Below are 19,674 nucleotides of genomic sequence, written 5' to 3' on the forward strand. Positions count from 1 at the left end.
CTTATCATTTGGCCTCAGTTCGAGGAAAATAGCCTATTGAAAGAAAACTTCTCAACCAATTGGCATGCTTCCTGTCTCCCTACACTGTTGGCTTGTTGAGCCGCTTTTACGGCAGTGCTTACCTGCGAAACACATAGGTGAAAGTAATCACCTCTCGACAGCCTGGCCTAACCTGTTAATAGACCTACACATTGAGAGCAGTTTATCAGTGATGCGGGACCACCTCCACTCCGGGAACACCCATATACAACACGTAAATCTAGACTTCAGGGTAGTTTTGGCCACGCCCCAGTAGCTTTTCCAACTGCTATCTAGTGCAGGTGCTTACTTATTCTTAGGCACACAATTACAGTATTCAAGTCTCCTCTCTATGCGGCTCTGGTCCACAATGCTGATGACGCCTGCAATTCTTTTGTCGGGTATAGACACTTTCTCACTCCAAAGTATGCCAACTAACTAATAAGCCTTGTACTATTATAACCTCTTTTTAAGTTTTTGTGCTGACTAAAAAAAACAAACACTTCGACAAGGAGATTTTCAAAGAGCACATTTTGCGACCCCAAACGGAGGTGGAATATGCCAAAATAAATAACCACGAGCCATCAAAATAAGAGGGAGAGAGAGAGAATCCGTGCAAAAGGTCATTCGGCATCGCATCTGGAGAGAGTTCACAATAAAACTAGTACAAGGTCGCAGTGGGGTCAGCACCTGGCGACCGTATTGAGGTAAAAGTACACTTTTCAATGTCAAGGGGTCTAGTAGGAACCCTAAAGTAGAAACATGATCGCGTACTAAAAACTGGAGGGTTTTACAATGTGGGATTTGTGTTTGCCCAAAAAAGACGAAAACGCTCTTCCAAACACCGAATAGGGAGAAGAGCGCTATCTAATGAAGGCCTTCAAATAAATTTGCCTGTGATTCTACTGCCAATTGAGGCATTTTCGTGCCTTGGATCTAATAAAACAAGACAAAGTTTTAAGGAAATGTTGGAGTTTAATATTTAAAATGGAGTCATAGTGCGCCCGTTCCGGGTTCTATAAATGGCTCACCACCGCCCACCGGCAGGGCGCAGTAACATCGCTTTGGAATGTCGTTTAGGTATTGTTAGAGAAAAGGTGGATGTGCCTAAAGTTCCAAGTTCTCAATAGAGGCCTTATGCTGATGTAAAGCCACCCAAATCACTATATAACATTGGATTTCTAGGTTGTGGAGCAATTGTTAAACTGAATTGAAAGACTATCTCACCTAAGTGCAGAAGCAATGGAAACTGTACTCTTCATTAAATTCACCCTCCAAGTGTAAAGTGTAGGGTATTCAAATATCAAAAACTGGTTTGATTATGGAGTAAGTACCTGCACCATCATTGCGGTCTGCACCAAGAGTGAAAGCATTTAGCGGCGTCGACTTATGACCTCAAGCTCCTACTGCCTACCTTGATTAACTAAATACAGAAAAGATGAGGATACAAGCAAACATAATAATAAGAAGTGCACACATTCATCGCCTTAAGGCAAAGGAACTTCTTAATAATTTCGAAAAGAAGGTAGGGGGACTTTATAGAATGAAGAAACGATGGGAAAGAAGACTTTCGACCAAAGTACGCATTTATGAGTCCCCAATACTGCACAAATTTAGTGTGAAGGATTTTGTTAGCAATGTATTAAACTTTGGCCTCAAAGTTGTTTAAAGGCACGGAAGTGGTCCAGTTGGGGTTCTGCGGGGCATGTACATCTATGTAGGTGTGGGCTAAACCCCGGTGTCGGTAGCTCTTCCACCTAAATGCTCTCGAAATCCTCATGGATATGAGTAGGCAGGTGGCACACGAAACGGTTAACATTACTAGTAGAGCAGGTAGAAATACTGTGGAAAATCGGTAACCGTTTTTCAGCTGAGGAGGAGAGGGAGGAGTTGAGGGCGATGTTAATAGGGTAGTGATTGTTCTAGGTGAAGACTCCTGTACCGAGTAACTTCGAGCCATTTTGAGAGGATAGTTGTGGCGGCAAAGATGGTCATCAGAGCATACTCCAAGTTGACAAGTGCGCAAAGGAACTGGGGAGTTCGGCTGAGTAGAATTTGACCACTTATCAAACGCCACGATACCTCCTATTGACGGGGGCCCGGGAAGAATCCGGAGAACACTAAACTCTGGTCGTTGACTACACTGAATACAGATGAATTGGAGAGAACGTCCTAGGCAGCCGGTTAATCGAATGCTTTTAAATGCGGGACCGAAGGTAAGGAAACGATCGAAAGTAGAGGTGCAGCTAATCACAAGGTTTTCAAACCACGGAAGCCCAGCCAGACTACACGACTCAAGAGCAATCGGTGCGCGCCAAGCATGAAGGGTTCTCAAGTCTGGAAGACCAGCAAAAGCGAGGGAGTTCAATAGCTTCGCTTGAAGAGGAAGATTCAGTTGAAGTTTGACAACCCTACCGCCTTCCTGCAGCTGGCTCAAGCCGTATGGTTCTATTGCCATTTGGGCAAGTTCCGACTTCTGCATCACGGCTAGGGTGTTAGATTCACCGATACGGACGGTATCACCGACACGGTGACACAGAACAGGATGGAAGACTGATGTTGGGAGGTCCTCTCTGTTTGAAGCACAATGAAGCATCAACAGCGTTCCAAATCGTCGATAACCGCAATAACAGTGGGTTTCAGTGAAACGGGCAGCAGATGCGCTGAGACATGCCACCCAGAAGGACATTAGAATTATAGTACTTCCTGGCATTATTCATTTCATGTCATCATGTATGCAAGCTTACGAGTTCGGTGTAGGCATTATCGTGAATGACGCTTCAAAGCGCGAGCATCTAGTTTGGTGACCTTACCAACCAATTGGGTGTATGCAATCGCAGTCTAACCAATCAAATTTAAGAACTAATCAAATCGTGGTGTCACAGCTATCTGAAGGGCCATGCAAAGAGTGAATCACACAAAAGCGGGCTGTAAGGTTGGAATAAATGTCCATACTGCAAGCTTCAATAGCTCACAAAAAACCAGCCATCCAACGATCGGTCTAAGTTTAAATAATATAAGTGACTAAAAGAAATATTCACGCTTCCGGCCAGTATTTACGGATTTGATTAGAGGAAGCAAGTAACAAGGATAATACATACTCCGTGTGTGTCTGCTCCATGGAGCCAAAAGACTAGTGTCATAATGATGATCACAACTTGTAGTCATATCACTGAGGCAAGCGTGTCAGACCAATAAAATCTAACCGAACACCAACTGTCTACTACTCGCCCGTGAAATGGACTCGATGTTCTTATTGACATTCCTTAACATCTTCCATTAAAGATTGAGATTACCGTCCATAAGTGTATACTGATGCTTATTATAGGAGTTGAGTTCATAAACGCTGGTCAAACTGATATGAAGATCAGGTAACATTACTTGGTAAAACCATTATTTGAGAAGGTACAAGATTCGACAGTCAACATATAACCAACCCTTGTTTCGTATTGTATCCTTACCGAGTTTTTGATTGAAAATAACGGGGTTGAGAGAGCCTAGAAGCACAGTGTTTGGACCCCAGGCATCAAAGGAAAGTAACATCAGGATAAAGTACACATGGGTCGAGGTTGGGAAAAATTTCCTTTTGCGAAGAGAAAGCTTAGTTCAACTTGATTCCAAATTTCAGAAGGCGTGTCCTCTTAACTTATTCCAAAGCTTGTTTTTCAAACAATTACAATTGCCGTTACAATTCCTCTGCGTTGCCTACTATTTTAAGTAATTTAACACCTTGTAATCAAAAACTGAAAAGCATGCTACCATTGCTATATTTAAATCGGAATGGGAAGCAAAACTAAGTCCTTTGAATATTGAATCACTTATAATGCAGAGCACAATCCAAACAACGGAAGTAGCGTGTTAACAGGCTTGGATGACAACGTAAAGCTGAGATCTTTCAAAAGGAAATAAGAGCGCATTTGGTAACATCCGATTGAGCATGGAATAGTAGCGTTTAGCTCCCTTTAACTGAGACCGAATCAGTAACAGTTACGGGCAATAGATGTACCCGCTTTGGGACTAAAATATGAACACCTTATTGCGTTTTAAGACATTAAAGTTAAAGAACACAGGAAGATCTGTACAAAAGATGAGTCTGATGAATGACAAATAGACTGGGTGCACCATTCTACATTCAATACGCAATGAATAAGCCGTACACTAGTGGGAGTTAGGGTTACTTTTGAATATCCGACTTCTGAAAGAACACAGGAACAGTAATTCGAAGCTTGATCAAAGGAATGATTCACGGAGAGATGCAATACCCTCGGGATCACTTGACCTTCTCTTGGCCCGAGTTGATCGCCTGTGACGTGGAATTCCTACGCTGGTAAGCATCCACCCCAGCCATATTAACTGCAGCAACATAGAGATGCACGAGACTAATGAAAGTCTTCAAAAGTGCGATGGGCAGGCTCAAATAGAGAACCACAAGATGCACCCCTAGGCCAAAAACTGAAAATATGTGAAAGTTTAACAGAATAATCAAGATATGCGCAAAATGATGAACGCGACATTATAACAGAACACCGGTAATTTAATTAACCGGAAAAACTTCGATAATACCAAAATATTGCTCACAACTCGAATGAAAGAAAATATTAATAAAAGTCAACTTTGCATTAAACGTCAAAGGTAATGAGAGACACTGGCTCAAAGCTTTCAGCAAACTACTTTCAAAAAGCATGATTCATCATGAGGGCCAATTGATCATTTTTAGACCATTACACCTGTCTTTCTACAAAACCACTCATCCAATACGACTTACAAGTGGATCCTTCAGCAAAATGAAGAAGATAAAGCATTGCATAGAAGAGTTCGTTTCCAGCACACATGATAAAAAGAACCACCTGCATTTAAAACAAAACCTATTAATGTAAATGCGTATAAATCCCGATTCATATGTCTTACCATCACAAATGTGGATTATTACTTACTCGGTTCGTATAATATATCCGAAGTAACGGATTACCATCTAAGCTGATTGTCTTATGGCTAGAAGAACCACCTTGAATCGACCTTAAGGAGGATAATGAACGTAAAGATAAACTTACGACTGAACGTGCAGCCAATGACTTGCGATATCAATGCAGGCAGATATTTGAAAAAAGAACAAGTAACGCGGATAGAAAGTACCAAGCGTAAAGAGTAGACACGTAGTCGTACAACGGTCGCTTAGCATATCCAAAGCTGCGCCAAATTTTGTGCCTGGAACCGAAGAATAAACGTGAGACAGTTAAATCCACCTTCCTGCACTAGTGTAGACTAGCAAAGCTGCTCAATGGATAAACCGTTCAAAGCATACATTCTAGATGGGATTTAGCGGACATATTTGATATTCTGCAACCATCTTACATTGCATGCCGTGTAAACCATATGGTTAAATTCACTCACGATAGATAAAATGTAGAAACTAGGCAGTATATCAAAGACATACTCTGATCAAGAAGTCTGGCAACGTGACCATCAAAGGCATCAAGGAGAGCTGATAAGAGATACGACACAGCGGCCCGGACCGGATCGGTCGACATATACCAGCAGGCGTAGAGGAGCAAAAGAATTCGAACGTAACCTAACAAAGGAACAAAAAAAGGAAAGGCGTAGAAAATAAAAACGGATACCACGAAAAGTTGCATCATTCAACCACTTTGAAGGCGTTCAATGAAGGGGTTTGACTTGACCACACCGGAAGCATTAATTGCACAAAAAAGATTAGCGCAACCGCACTATTGCAACAAAACGCAACCCAAGCCGGAACTCACCGATTAAATTTGGTATAAAAAGAAATATGCACTCCGCCATTTAAGGGTACCACGGGGGAGGGTTAGCAACTTTGTGACAGCCAGATTACAAGCAATGAAATAAAACAAAAGTTTTGTGGCCAAATTAGTGGATGAAAGGTAAATTCCTATTCTAGGCCAAAAAGTTGTCCTTCCTAAGGTAAGGTTAAAAAGTATTTGTAGAGTAGCATTAAATTGAAGCAAATTTCGTGACTAAAATGAAATGTGTAGAGCCCAGTTTTGCAAGTGTAGAATCTTAAGACTTTCCACAGACAAACGAATACATAACTTTTAAACGAAATACAAATATTTAACAAAGAGAGGGCACAAGGGCAGCTGCCATGGAACAAAGGCCAACCCGCTCGACGTAGTACAGTGACCAAGCCAAAAGTGGCTCTTCAGCGTACCAACCGTTAAACAACCAATGCATTACACAACCCCTTCTCTTTTTTGAGCTTCGTTTTTGACGGTCCCCATGGCCATCTTCATTGCGTCAGTCATCACAAATTAGTCGGGGCTGTAAGGAAACACCCACGAGCTGGCCGGCTCAGTCATCAAATTTTCTATGCAACTGGGGTTACATCACTAAACTTTTTAAAGAATTTAGGTGGATTTGGAGTTTTGGCTAGCTTGGAAACTGGATTCTGGATCAGGGAGTTTCGCCGGTCAACATGAGCGTCCATAGACATACGCAGGAACGCTGGACTCAAAGCGGATATATCCGAGGAAACATGGGACTTAACACAGGTCTGTGGGGGAAGGTTGTGTGTCTGCTCCTCCTTGCCACGTTGTTCTCACTCAGAAACTGGCCAGTCATATCTACTTGGGCTCTATCCGTCCAGAAGAGAAGTGGAAGAGGTATAGCGAATTTAGTTTATTGACATAGAGAAGGTGTTAACTCTGCTGGCATGGCTTGGGAGCCAACCCACCCAGTGTGGTACAGTGGCCCAGTCAATAGTAGCTCCTCATCCAATTCTACCGTGCACATGAGAAGAATTTTTCGGAAAAGTTGTGAAAAACGTTTTACTTTTAAAAAAGACAAGTTTTCAAGCCGTTTTTAGATTAGGCCGTGGTGCTTAAATTATTCTTTTTTACTGATTATCGCAATTAATTTTGAGACACTGGCTGACTATTTCAAGGTCGACTTCGTACGTCTTCAGCCCCATTCTTTCAACCCTTCGCCATTGTCATCAATGTGCTTTTTACTTTTTATGCATTTCCTTGCTGTAAAGTAATATGGCGGGATCGAAACCCATATGCAAAGAATGTAACTACGAAATCATTCTTTCTAATGGTCTTTGGTGTTGCGAATGTGTGAAAACACAGATTTTCAACGCAGTTTTTTGCTCCTCTTTTGTTGTTTACTCACCTCTTTGTACACCAGCAGTAAGTGAAAGTTGTACTCACTATTATCTGTGCCTTTATTTTATTGCTGAAGCACTACACTACCTGTTTGCCTGTGCATTAATCACATTCGACGACAACACAGGGTGGCCACTTTTACTGCGCACAAATCAGTAGCCTCTTTGCTTTTGTAGTGGTTTATTGTGTGCCATGTTTTTTGTTGTCTCTTTAGGTACATTGCTGTATTAGGTAGATAGTCTTAGCGTTGCTTTTCTATTAATAGAAAACGCATTGTTCATTCTAGGACGTCTCCCCCAATCTAAACATCGGATAAACGATTTCGTGCCACATTAGTTCCTCTTTTTTAGGACTCATTCAGAATGAATCAGACTATTTTGTTAACAAAGACTTCGTTGACAAAAAGGCCTTTTCGTCTTGCCCACCAAACACTTTGTTTGTCAAAAATAGACTTTTCCCAGTGCATTGTGGTTGGCTTTACGCAGTTAGTAATTTGGCCACTAGAAACGTCTCTACGACGTATTCCCTTGAATGTGCGTCAGTGTCGCATACACCGAGTCGTGGTTGAGGCTGCAGAAGAGTACTTTAGGGGTCCTTCAGATATTTACTCGCGCATCTATCCTCCTGTCGACGTGCCCGTGGCTTTTTCTGATCCTTGTGTGGAGATTTGCAAACAGGATTGTAAATTTAGGACCCTGGACAACTTTGAAATCAAACATGCCTCAATTATATCTACTACAGACCCTGATGAAGGAGGTGGTGAACTTACTGTGCGGATTCCACCTTCGATACTTGGGCTAGTGCGGGATAAACAACCCCTTCTTGTCACCATAGAGTTCTCGCTCACACGTCCCAAATACGGCTTCCACTTCGTCATCCCAGAAGATGGCTCTCTGGATACTGCATATGCCTTTACTGGTGGTCCGCCGAATTCGTCTCGTTCCTGGTTTCCATGTGTTGATTGTAGCGAGCCCTGTACTTGGAAAATCGAAATCACTGTTGACGAGGACTTTGTTGCAATAGCTCCTGGTGAGCTGCTTGGTCCACCAGAGTATACAGATGATCTACGTGCGAAGACCTACCAATTTTTCCTTGCCCAACCCACCTCTGCACCATCCATTGGCCTAGTTATTGGTGCGTTTGAAATATTTCCCGATATAAGTGAATCAACGGGCAGTACGGTAATAACCCATTTCTGTCCGAAGGGTTTGCGCAGTCTTCTGGTGCATAGCTCCCAATCACTTGCGGGCATCGTTGAATACTACGAAGGCGAGCTGGCCTCACAGTTTCCGTTCCATTCCCTCGACTTTGTGTTTGTCGATCGTGCTTTCGAAGATCATCAATCTTTCGCCTCTGTCATAATCTTCTCTGTTGATCTACTGTACTCTCCGCGCATAATTGATCAAGCAATTACGTCTCGTCGCATCTTTGCCTTTGCTGTGGCTCAGCAATTTTTCGGTTGTGCGTTACAAGCTGAGACATGGGCTGGTGCCTGGTTGCCCTATGGAATAGCCGGCTACCTTGCCGGTCTATACCAGAAACGCGTATTTGGCAATAACGAATATCGCTATTTCATCGCCAACGAGATGCGCTCTGTAACTGGATACGAGCACACACGTCACGGAATAATCCTGGATCCCAGCAATACAATTCGTAAGAATACGTATTTCAGCTTGAAGCACCCACAGGTGAGTTTCAAAGCAGTCAAAATCAGAACAATACTCTTCCATTCAAGATCATATCGCATTTTTTAATTCTTGGACAGAAGTACAAATCATGGATAGTGAAGAATTCACATATTTAAATACGCATTCAAGTAGCCAAAATCACATTTCTACCAACACAACATTGGGTTGTTTTTCACTTAATCCCCTCCCCTGATTTCCTTATAGTTTTTAAAGAGCTTAACATTCCCCTTCCTCGTTTTAGGTACTTTCGCCGGACTATTTGAGTGTATACATAAAGAAGTCCCATCTAGTGATCAGAATGCTTGGCCTGCGTTTTGGGCAGCGTGTTCTTCTACAAGTTTTCAACAAACTCTTCGTCCTGGCCCGCCTATCGACCATCAACGCAGGCGCAGAGGAGAAGGTGCCCGTCAATGGTACACCTGTTCCACACGACAACTCCGTCACCACCGTATCCGAGGATAGTGCTGTGCCCCCGACGCTGAGTGACGAGAACCGCGCCAACCTTCTCCTTTCGACCGACTCCTTTCGACGCATCATCTCGACGGTCACTGGACAAGACATAGAAAACTTCCTCGATCACTGGGTCTTCAAGCCGGGTCATGTTCGCCTCTTTGCTAAGTTCCTCTTCAACAGGAAGCGCAATGTTGTTGAACTGGAGTTGAAGCAGGTAGGCTGGTTGATTGCGCATTCTGTAAGACTTCGAAATCTTTCTAGATTTCGTTCCTCAATAATATCTCCATGTTGATTGCGTCAATTTTTTAAGCTGCCAGGACTCAAATGCCTGGTGGCTATCGCCGTACGTTATACTTGTAGGACCTGCAATCACGAAGCACCCTAAACTATACCGGTCCACTGACAGCTATGCTACAAGAACTCGACGGTCCTTTCATACACACCTTTAAACTGGAGGAGGGACGAACCTCGAAGGATCTACAGTGTCATTCCAAGTCAAGAAAACACAAGAAGAAAAAGATTCCTCTCTCCAATGGTGACGAGGTGGAGATGGATCTTAGTCGGATATACCCCGACTCGCCACTTCTCTGGCTACGATTGGATCCTGATCTCACCGTCATTCGCAGTATCCATACTGAACAGGCAGACTTCGCCTGGCACCTTATGCTGGCCTATGACAGGGACTGCTTAGGCCAATTGGAGGCTGTACATGCTCTCGTCGACTTTGTATCACCAGAAACACGTCATGCTCTCTCTAATATCGTCGCTGATGAACAGGTGCGCATATTGACCATTTTTGAGAGTTTCTTCCCTTTCTAAAGCGTCTTCTCGAAAATTGTTTTTCAATGCTGACATAAGATCCAATCGCAGTCTAATTTTTGTCGTCCTTCACAATATGTTTCTCTTGAATACTCCAATGGTCATCCTTAAGGGCTTATTCAAGTAATGCTGATTAGAATACGAGTGTTATAGTTGTTCATAAAAATCAGTATAGTGCTTAGCAAGATTGAATAAGAAGTAAGCTTATTGAATTAATAGAACCCAAAGGTTGGATACATTCAATGGTGCCGGCACACATTGTGGAAAGTAGCGCTTTGGTAAGCTGTTACGCCTACACTCTTTATTCAAATGATGGTTTTGCAAATTTTGCAACTTTTACAGCCATTTGCCTTAATTTCTCTTAGGTTTACTACCGGGTTCGAACAGATGCTTGTTTTGTCCTCTGTCGAGTCGCCAATGAGTTAGCAAGCATCGGTGCTGGCGGTGTCGGCTTAGGATTATCCGCAGGTGGCGGTGGAGTTGGTGGAAGTTCTAGTCACCACACTCATCAGACCTCTTCCGTTCTCATTCCGCTCTTCTGGCAACTCTACTCCTCGCCTCTGACTCGTGGACTCGTGCGTCAAAACGACTTCTCTAACTTGCAGCGCTACTTTTTGCAAAAGGCCATTGTTCGTGCTGTCGCCACCCTGCGTATTCAGCAAGTTTGCCCGTGGGATGTACTTAATTTCCTTGTCGAGTTGAATCGGTACAATGATAACTCACGCAACGCCTACTCCGACTGCTACTACCGGGCGGAACTGATCAATGCAATGAAGGATACACTCACACCTGCTATTGTAATGCGTGGTGTGATTTCTGTCTCCTCTTTGCCAAATGAAGTGCGAACTGTAGTGGAGGAGGTAGCGAGATGCCTTAATCGTGATGCTCAAATCCCAAGCTATAAGAGAATGGTCACCGTAGCATGCCTCCTCGCAATCCGACGCCTACAACGATTCGGATTCCTTCCAGTTGACCCAAAGCTCTTTTACAAAGCCGCTGCTTCCGGTCATTACACAGATGTGCGTCTGGCTGCTATAGAATGCCTCGTCGATTATGTTCGCGGGGAACGAGACCAAACCGCTTTGGAATGGCTATTTGACCAAATCATCGAGCAAAAAGGCACTACAGAGGCCTCTTATTCCCGCCTCCGCTATGAAACAGTTCGTTTACTGACTGAAACACCTCCATTTGCCCGTGGAGAGACAGGAAGCAGACTTGATACACCACAGCTGGTGGACAGAATCTGGTCGTTGATGAACCACGGGTGTGCTGGTGACTCGAGATTGCGCTGTGCTTTGACCGATCTCTACTTCAGCCTCTACGGCAACAGGCGACCCTCCTGTCTACCATTGGCAGATGGTGTGCTTCTGGTTCGAGTTCGTGAAGGTCGTTCAATGGTGCGATTGCCAGAGAAGGAGGGCTCAATGGACGGAGATCGAGCTGATGGAAACGAAAGTGGCTTGTTGGAGTCAACTGGTCGACCTCAATTGGAAAACTGCTCACCTCTCAAACGAAGAATGGAGCATTTGAGTGATGATGACGATGAGTACATCGTAAGTCCTTCAGCCTAGCCATTACTGAGTGCATGGATAGGAAAAGGTGTGAATTTATGGGGTAACTAAATAGGTCTATGCAGTGCTTTGTAATAAACATTGAATAGCCCCAGAAAGCTCCCTAATATATATTTTTTTACTGAAACAAGCACTATTACAACCAGTAATCCCTTCTCGACGAGACCAAAGCCTACGAATTCCACCTCCATTTCTTTCTTGCTTTTACTTTCCAATTGTCTATTTTATATGTCAGTGTTTGATGCCTGGTAAGGGTTATAATCACTGAAAGAAATAAAAGCAGAGGAATGCGGATGGTGAGACCGTTTCCACCTCGCCCTAATTTAGGCGTCAATCTTCTTACGGGTGAATTTTGAGGCGGCATTAAGCATGGGGTCTTTCCATTTTCCCGAATGTTTATGAAGGGACCTTTAGTAATTGATATCTTGGTAGTATGGAACAGTGCGTCATTTGGGCACAAATGTTGCATTGATCAGTTAGCAATCTAAAAAACAGCCCATTTTCGTAAGAAAGGCAAAAGGATTGGAGGACATTGATGATTTTGGAGGCTTACTGCCATCTCCATGCCCGTGGGGTGGGCCCCCTGTACTTAGCTTCCACTAATTTCCCTGCTCAGCTGATGTAGACTTAAGTGATGCCTTTTAGTATTAAGATTAACCATAACTGAAAATTGTCACTGACACCTTAAACTCCGCTCTTTTCAACCATCAGCCATGCATAAATCTCCACGATCAAGAATAGGCAGCCTTCCTGAACCCGTTGCATCTATCTTTTGGTGAGTCGTCACAATGACCGAATAGTTTGTTCAATTTATTTCTGATTGAGACTGTCTTCCACCGCTTATTACATCTTCAGTTGCCATATCGGAAGCCATACGACAAGCTGTCGCAGACAGTTTAGGAGACTTTACGATAACAGGAAAATAGTCCAGTACGCAGTAGGGAGTAGTGGGGGACGGATGGATATCGAAGTGTTGTAGGGAACAAAAAAATCTGATTCATTTTAGCAATCTCTACGAGGTACAACAAATCATTGAAGCTTGGTGGATCAAACACTGCACTAAATTGTTTAGCAACATGGCTTGCAAGACTGAACTATGGGGATAGTCCGGTAGGATATCCATCAACTCCTCCTCCATGTTGGAATCGAGTCCATTGAATAAATTTATAATATGCCTTCTTATTGCACCCACACAGCCCTAATGAATGCATTTTCTTTCTTTAGTGAACTGGCTTTGGGAACAATTACAACACTGGACTCGGCATCCGATTTTATTTCTCAGGATTTTGTAATAAAAGAATATCATACAAAGGTTAATCTTTTTGATTTACATTGGGTGATACTGAAAAACCAAAAGAAATACATTTAGACGGAAAGAAGGTATTGTGATGAGGAAGTAGGCACTTCAAGGAGACAGGAAAGACAAATAGAAAAGCGGAGGATCCAAGGGCATCCTGCTGAAATTTCTTCACGCGTGGGGCGCAATCATTGTAACAGGCGTGGCCCTGCATACCTCTCAACTATTTCTTGTGGTCTCGGGCCACCGGGTCGTATTGTAACAAATTAGATGGGGCGAGCTTCGCGAAAAAGCAGTTTGGCGGTGGTGCAAGAATGGTAAGAGGGTGGTAAAGAGCAAGGTGCTGCGTAGCAGACGAGCATCCTACCATTGCATTGTCAGCGCACGCCCTCCTGCCCCTCTAGCGATGGTGCACTCTGACAATGCAGCGAAAACGGTTAGAAAGTATTAAATTGTGGCGTGGCGGGTGCGTGTGGTGCGGCGGTTGGCATGGCTGCCTTCCAAGCACCCGAGTTGGACTGCCGGCACGCACAGGCGCTCCACTCGTCTCTTCCCTCGGCTGCATCTATCCCCAATGCTTCTAGGACTGCACACTTTCTTCCCTTATGTGCTCCCTTTCCTCTCAGTTGTGATAAATCAACCAGAAGGGGAAAAGGAAGCGACCTTCACACGAAGAGTCCGAGCGGTGTGGAGATTGTACAAGGGGATGTAAGAGTGGCATTGCGTGTGAAGTCGACATGAAAGGGCTGCACAAAGGATGTTGGACGAGGAGGGTGTGTGTAGGAAGAATCAGAGGGGATGAAAACTCGCATCAACCTCTCACCTTGGCTGCATCCCCCCTAAGAGACCTATTCCTGAACACATCTTTGCATCTTCTCGTGCACTCGGTATCATTCTAACATCACCTTCTCATTGTTTCATTATTATTTAAATGATTAATTACTACTCTCTTTTTTGTCCGCCGATAAGTTACTATTGCTCTGCTTTTACCTTCACTTTTTCCATCTTAATGCTTTTGTCAATTCAAATCCTTAATTCTGAACGAATTAATGACATTTATAATAATTTTCCTCTTCACAGTTACGTCTTAAAATTAGCTACAATATCATGCCTCCCACTGTGGTAAATATAGTTTTATTTTTAAAAAGCTTTAATTTCTTCAATGATGTCAAAGGTTCTTCGTTAAAAAATTTAAATTGGTCAAGTCAATAGCGTAAACTTAAATGTTTACGTCCGATGTATCCTTTAGCATTAGCCTCTACCTCTGTGGAAGACATTCGTAGACCTTCATAACCTCATTTCCCATCCCGAGACTTTCCTGAAGACGATAGGAGTCATAGCACTCGGGGACAATATGTATTTTTGACCTACAGAAGGGGTTGGGGCTACTGGCTTGGCCGGTGGCCCAGAGGCCAGAACGGCCGGTGGAGGTAAAATGGAGGAGCATCAAAGTGCCCCCTTTACCAAAGCCGGGCGTTAAAATAACTACTGACGTATTACAAAGCCCCTCACCCCTTTTAAGCGTATATCCCGACGCTCTCCTTGATCAACCTACCGCGTCAGCCACGACAGCGTAATCGTTGATGTGAGAGAAACATTTACATGCCAAGCGTTACAGTCATCGAATTTCAATGCAAATGAGGAGATACTTGAACGCAGCCACAGATTTCTCTTGGCAGTCTAACGAAACCTTACTGGAGGAAAGGCAATGTACAGGCCAGCTCGTGTATCCATCCCTAAGTCATAGGCGCTCTGGTCTGAAAGCAGAGTCAAATGATTAGGGCCCTCATGTACCTCGCTGGGTGGGCTGGCTTTCGGGCAATGCCAGTAGCCCAAACACCTTCTCTGTGCTGAATATATGTATATATTCTGCCCGAGTACTATGTCTTCTTTCGTCTTCGGGGAAGTCTCGGGATGCTAAAATTGAGTGCAAAATACCTACGATGAGTGGTGTTTGTTTGCTCACTTAAGTTGGTGAAATATGCAGTAAGGCTCATTTGAAAATTATTACTTAAGTAGCACTTTGACCTAAAAATGCAGAATGATATTCAGCCTCTCTTTCTGTTTGAAGTTAAAGTCTGCAAATTGATGCCTCAAATCCTTTAATGCAATGCAAAATCTGATAAGATGGTGATAATAACGGGCGAAATTCCAAATTATCATGACAAAGAGATTAGGCGTAGGCATAAAAATATATTGCTTGCCAAAATTGTTTAGCATATAGTCCAAAATTCTTAAATGAAATTTGTTTGACGTAGGTATGGGCGAATTGTTTTTCTGGGCCCGCGAAACAACTGTGAGCTGCCTTAGGTTTTCGTTTTCTGGTTTCCCTTCATTTCTCACTTTCGGTTTTGGTCCTTTTCTGGATATGGTTATTTTTTGTGAGGTTCAAACATCATTAACTAACCGTGTATGTCTCTATCATTGTAACTGTCTAAAAATTGTTTGATGTGCCGTATTTAAAATGATTTGCGAACAGCATCGTTTTTTCCCACAAATGATGCGAACATTGGTATTTCTGTGCCTTATTTGGTCCCATCTTAATGCCTAGATGTTTGTTTTATGTTTTTATACATGGCAGAGAGTATTAATAAAAGATTTACGCGTTTAGTGTCCCAAGGAATGCGAGTTGGTACGTTGCTTATTTCTTTTCTCTGTTCTTAACACTGGTTTTTCGGCTGCAATCACGTGATGCTTTGCTTAAGGTTTTGTCTCATGATTAAGAATTAGGAGGGTTGGAATTTACAAATGCCCTTTTATAAAGCGCCTATATCATCCGATTATGCTACAATTCACCATACGCTAGTGTGTTTAGTGGCGAAAAATAGATCGTTAAAAACTCGTTCTTTGACAGATTGTAAGATAGAATCTTATTTGTAATGGACTTACTCCACTGCGCTGATATTATGGGGTGTTGAACTTACCTATTCTTGTGTCTGGTGAATTGTTGCTCAAACTGCGGGGGACGCTGCGATGTGCTCACCGCATTGGTGGTTTCTCGGTCGATATTAACAGCTTCCAGCACTGGCTGTTCAATTTGGATTCTTATCGAACATTGGGTTCTACAATTGGCATAGACTTTTGAACTATCTTGTATGTTTAGTCCGTATTGTGGCTATTTCTAGTTCTGCGTACTGCAGCACCTCTATTGCCAAGGATGGACGTTCGGGTACGGTTGCGGCCATGGTTGGAAAGTCGACTGAACGAGGGATGGATCGAAGGTCTATGTTGGGTGGACCAGGAGAAAGGCATATTTCGCATACCGTGGAAACACCACAGCAAGCACACATGGACAGAGCAGGATGCAGCTATTTTCAAGGATTGGGCGGTGGTAACCGGTCGCTACCGTGAGGGCATCGATGATCCTGATTGGCCCATGTGGAAGACGCGTCTCCGGTGCGCGCTTAACAAAGCACCGGATATACAGGAAGTAAAGCAGCGCCATAACCTTCATTGTGATGACCCTTTCAAAGTAAGCTCATCCACGTATTATCTCGGTGTTCCTCTCAATAGTTTTATAATTGTTTGGTGAATAGACATCTATATTTCAATGGTATTCTGATATATTTTTGTTTTTATAAGAACTCGTTAGTAACTGGCCATTATGCTCTGAAACTGGGTTGAAATTGTTTATCAACTTTGTGTTATTTAGGTTTATCGCTTTATAAGTAAGACGGAGTCATTGTGGCGTGCAAATGCCACACGAAATGCCAGTATGATCTTCGATGGTTTACCATCTTTGGGTCAGCTGCCAACTACATTCAATGTGCACAGTTACTCTGCTCGTCGAAGTTCCAACACATCTGCAGCTGTTCATCAGAGGCGTCCCACAATCTTGATCAGTCGTCTCTCCTCGTTGGCCAGGAACGATAGCGCTCCCTATCAGAACAAACCACTGGCCATTGTCCGTCGACGTGATCAACTTTTTGTCAAAAAACTCAGCCTTCGATCCCTATTACCTTCTTCTTCCCAAGTTCAGGCTCCTCCTCTGTTACCCCAACATATCCATTCAGTAAATACCGGCCCACTTGACTCTCTTGATGTTGGTGCTGTTCAAGAGGTTTTTTCGTCTCCCTCTCCCCAGTTTTCTGGTCTTCATTCGATTCCTATAAATTCTCCTTCCATCCCCGTTCTTCACCCTCCTTCCTTCCTCCCTCTCCTTCCCGATATAATGGAACCAGAGTTTCATCAACTAGGCGTACGTATTCAGCACCTTAATATCCGTGTCAGGGACGCGATTGTCACGAACCCAAACGGATGCTGTATTTACTTTGGTCGGTTCGATGAGGTTCTGGCATCCAATCCTGCCACTGATACCGCAGATAGCATTTCTATAACAAGTTCGCCCGATGCTATTGAAATGGCGATTACACACAACGTAGCGGACGAGAATCGTGCTTACGTTGACATGCTGCTTAGCAATATGACTCGTGGGATCATTGTAACAGCCAGTTCAAATGACGGGAGCATATACGTGAGGCGGCTGTGTCGGTGTGCTGTTTTTATCTATTATTTGAACGAGAGTGTTGGCGACTATGTTCTAGTGAAAAAGGTTTTCCGCAGAGAGTGCTTTAAAATTTTTGATTACTCTCAATTTGCTGCACAGCTGGAATACTACCGTCTGGGTCAGGGCTCAAAGCCTTACTTCGAGGTGGTGCTTGCCTTCGGGCAACAACTTAGACCCGGACTTTCGACACAGAATCTCCTTGTCTGGTGTCGAGTGGCGAGCTGTAGGGCGTGGTTCCAAGTTCAAAGGGTAGGTTATTGGCTGTTTATCCAGTTTTCGTGGTGCCACAATTCTAACTAGCCTTATTGCAAACATTATTTCACATTAGCCGTCGCGTGAGTGGGAGCGAATCTTTCATCAACTAGGAATCCCGACTGTTTACCCCAGTTGGGTAAATTTTAGGCTGCAAGCGAGGTTATATATGCTACTGAATTTGATTGCAATTAGGTGTATTATTTGTTTGTGCTTAGCGTGTTGGTGAAATATTAAGGCCCATAACGATGCATTCGAGAACCCACAAGGGAAGGACACATATTTCAGTGCTCATATTCGTTTGCCTTGCAGGTTATCTCGGGACTGAAAACACCAGAATGTACATTTCCTCTGTCCGTGCCTGGCTCGCTTAACTCGAACCAGAGCATGCTGGTTGGTGATGAGGTATCACCTATGCCGACTGATGATATCGACATTTGTGTACCAGACGCAGATGGCGTGGAGATCTCGTTGTACTCGCCACCAGCTGGCATAAAGCTCGAATCGGAGGAGGTAGAAGAAGAGGTTGTAGTCTCAACTTCTCTTGGTGATGTTACTTCCTCCGCTCTCATCGATTCCGATCACGGTAACCCACCTGTTGATGGTGAGGTTATAACGGAGGTGATAGAAGAAGAGGTTGTTGAAATGCCACAGGAGGAGAGTTTATTGACTAATCTGGCTGCTGAATAGTTCTGTATATATTGCGTCTGTTGCGCCACTGTGTATTTCCCGTCTTTATTGGTATCGTATTGTTCCTCTTATCTTCATTAGTGGTAGGCAAATCGTGCACCTTTTACTGCAACTTAGACTCAGTGTATTTGGCAAAGCATCGAGTTTTATCGGAATAAACAAAGGTAGTGATTGAGACCTTTTGTTTTGGATGGGCGTCGTGAGTGCTTTTGAGCGTGGCTGTCCGCTGCTCCAGTTGCGCGTTTGTTCCCCCTTCTCGCGAATCTTCTACAGGGCCAAGGCCACTTTTTATGGCTGGAACCAGGGATTGCACGGTGGAGATTTTCATTTGGTGGATGCAAAGCTCCTGGGATCCACTATCACCTTTGGGGAAGCTACGACGATGCTCCTGAGGCTAAACATCTTCTCGTTCTTCGATTCGAGTGCCAAAGCAGTTCAGGTTTTTCGCATCCTTGTGTTTGTCGCCTCCTTGTCGCTCGCATTCTCGTTGTTGTCCTTGCTCATACCAACGTGAAGGGGCCAACTACTGCCTGTGAGTCAGCGACAAGGAAAAGTTCTCCAAGAACGCTATGCGGCTTTTTGGCACTCGGATTAGTGTCGTTGACGTTTTGTGGCCTTCGTGATTGTAGGTTCCAATGAAGCCAAACACCGAGGCTCATTGTCAACCATTCGATCTCACGTTATGAATGTCAATTAGCCTCGAGTTACCGATTTGCATTTGTTACATCCATGTTGAAGACAATTTCTTGCATGCCATCAAAGGGGTTTTGACGCAGGCTATATGCTGTGACCAATTCAGGAGCCGCACACCACTAACTGTAGAGTCCTTAAAATACTATCTGCACAGGTCTGCCTGAGTGAAAAACCCTCCATATGTCCGTCGGCTAGTTCTGCAGTACAAGTCGAACTTTATTATATAGTTAGAAAAATTCAAAGCAATTGGTAGGAGATCTCTCTCTCCAGTCTCTAAAACCACATTTCATGGAAATCTTTTTGGTAGAAATTGGATAGCTCCTGCATGGCGTATGAGGGCCGTGTGAAGGCGTCACGCGAGGCGGTGGAGGCCAGTTGAAGGAGATCTCTTTCGAGGAAGGGAATATCAGTGGGAAGGGGGTTTTGCGGCGTCTGGTTCGAAGTAAGTGTGACTAGTTGCGGTGCGGAGGAATTCAGTTGGTCGCCTCGTGGCAGATGCTGCGTCGCCTGTTCAGCCTCGCGCACAAATGCCTCTCGCCTCTGTCTT

The 19,674-nt window shown here is 43.8% G+C and overlaps 3 protein-coding genes across 3 annotated transcripts; 2 read left to right on the forward strand and 1 right to left on the reverse strand. All coding sequences in view use genetic code 11, as the record gives it.

The window, feature by feature from the left end:
- Window positions 1–1,314: 1,314 nt before the first annotated feature.
- On the reverse strand, window positions 1,315–5,817 carry EGR_08148 (CDP-diacylglycerol--inositol 3-phosphatidyltransferase; the record flags this gene model as incomplete). Its single annotated transcript, XM_024497397.1, has 8 exons — window positions 1,315–1,370; window positions 2,101–2,591; window positions 4,293–4,470; window positions 4,784–4,865; window positions 4,953–5,034; window positions 5,070–5,223; window positions 5,453–5,587; window positions 5,778–5,817. The coding sequence occupies 8 exons, from the start codon at window positions 5,815–5,817 to the stop codon at window positions 1,315–1,317; spliced, it is 1,218 nt and encodes a 405-aa protein (XP_024348193.1).
- A 1,702-nt stretch (window positions 5,818–7,519) lies between these two features.
- EGR_08149 (Transcription initiation factor TFIID subunit 2) lies at window positions 7,520–13,569 on the forward strand (the record flags this gene model as incomplete). The annotated part of the gene is made up of 5 exons (XM_024497398.1): window positions 7,520–8,845; window positions 9,087–9,512; window positions 9,659–10,075; window positions 10,483–11,670; window positions 13,390–13,569. 5 exons carry the CDS (start codon window positions 7,520–7,522, stop codon window positions 13,567–13,569), a joined length of 3,537 nt encoding a protein of 1,178 aa, XP_024348194.1.
- Window positions 13,570–15,733: 2,164 nt separating this feature from the next.
- EGR_08150 (Interferon regulatory factor 4) lies at window positions 15,734–18,434 on the forward strand (the record flags this gene model as incomplete). Its single annotated transcript, XM_024497399.1, has 4 exons — window positions 15,734–15,842; window positions 16,111–16,457; window positions 16,638–17,741; window positions 18,057–18,434. 4 exons carry the CDS (start codon window positions 15,734–15,736, stop codon window positions 18,432–18,434), a joined length of 1,938 nt encoding a protein of 645 aa, XP_024348195.1.
- Between the last annotated feature and the right edge of the window lie 1,240 nt (window positions 18,435–19,674).

Source organism: Echinococcus granulosus (assembly GCF_000524195.1).
Source record: "Echinococcus granulosus chromosome Unknown EG_S00097, whole genome shotgun sequence".
Taxonomy (NCBI): Eukaryota; Metazoa; Platyhelminthes; class Cestoda; order Cyclophyllidea; family Taeniidae; genus Echinococcus; species Echinococcus granulosus.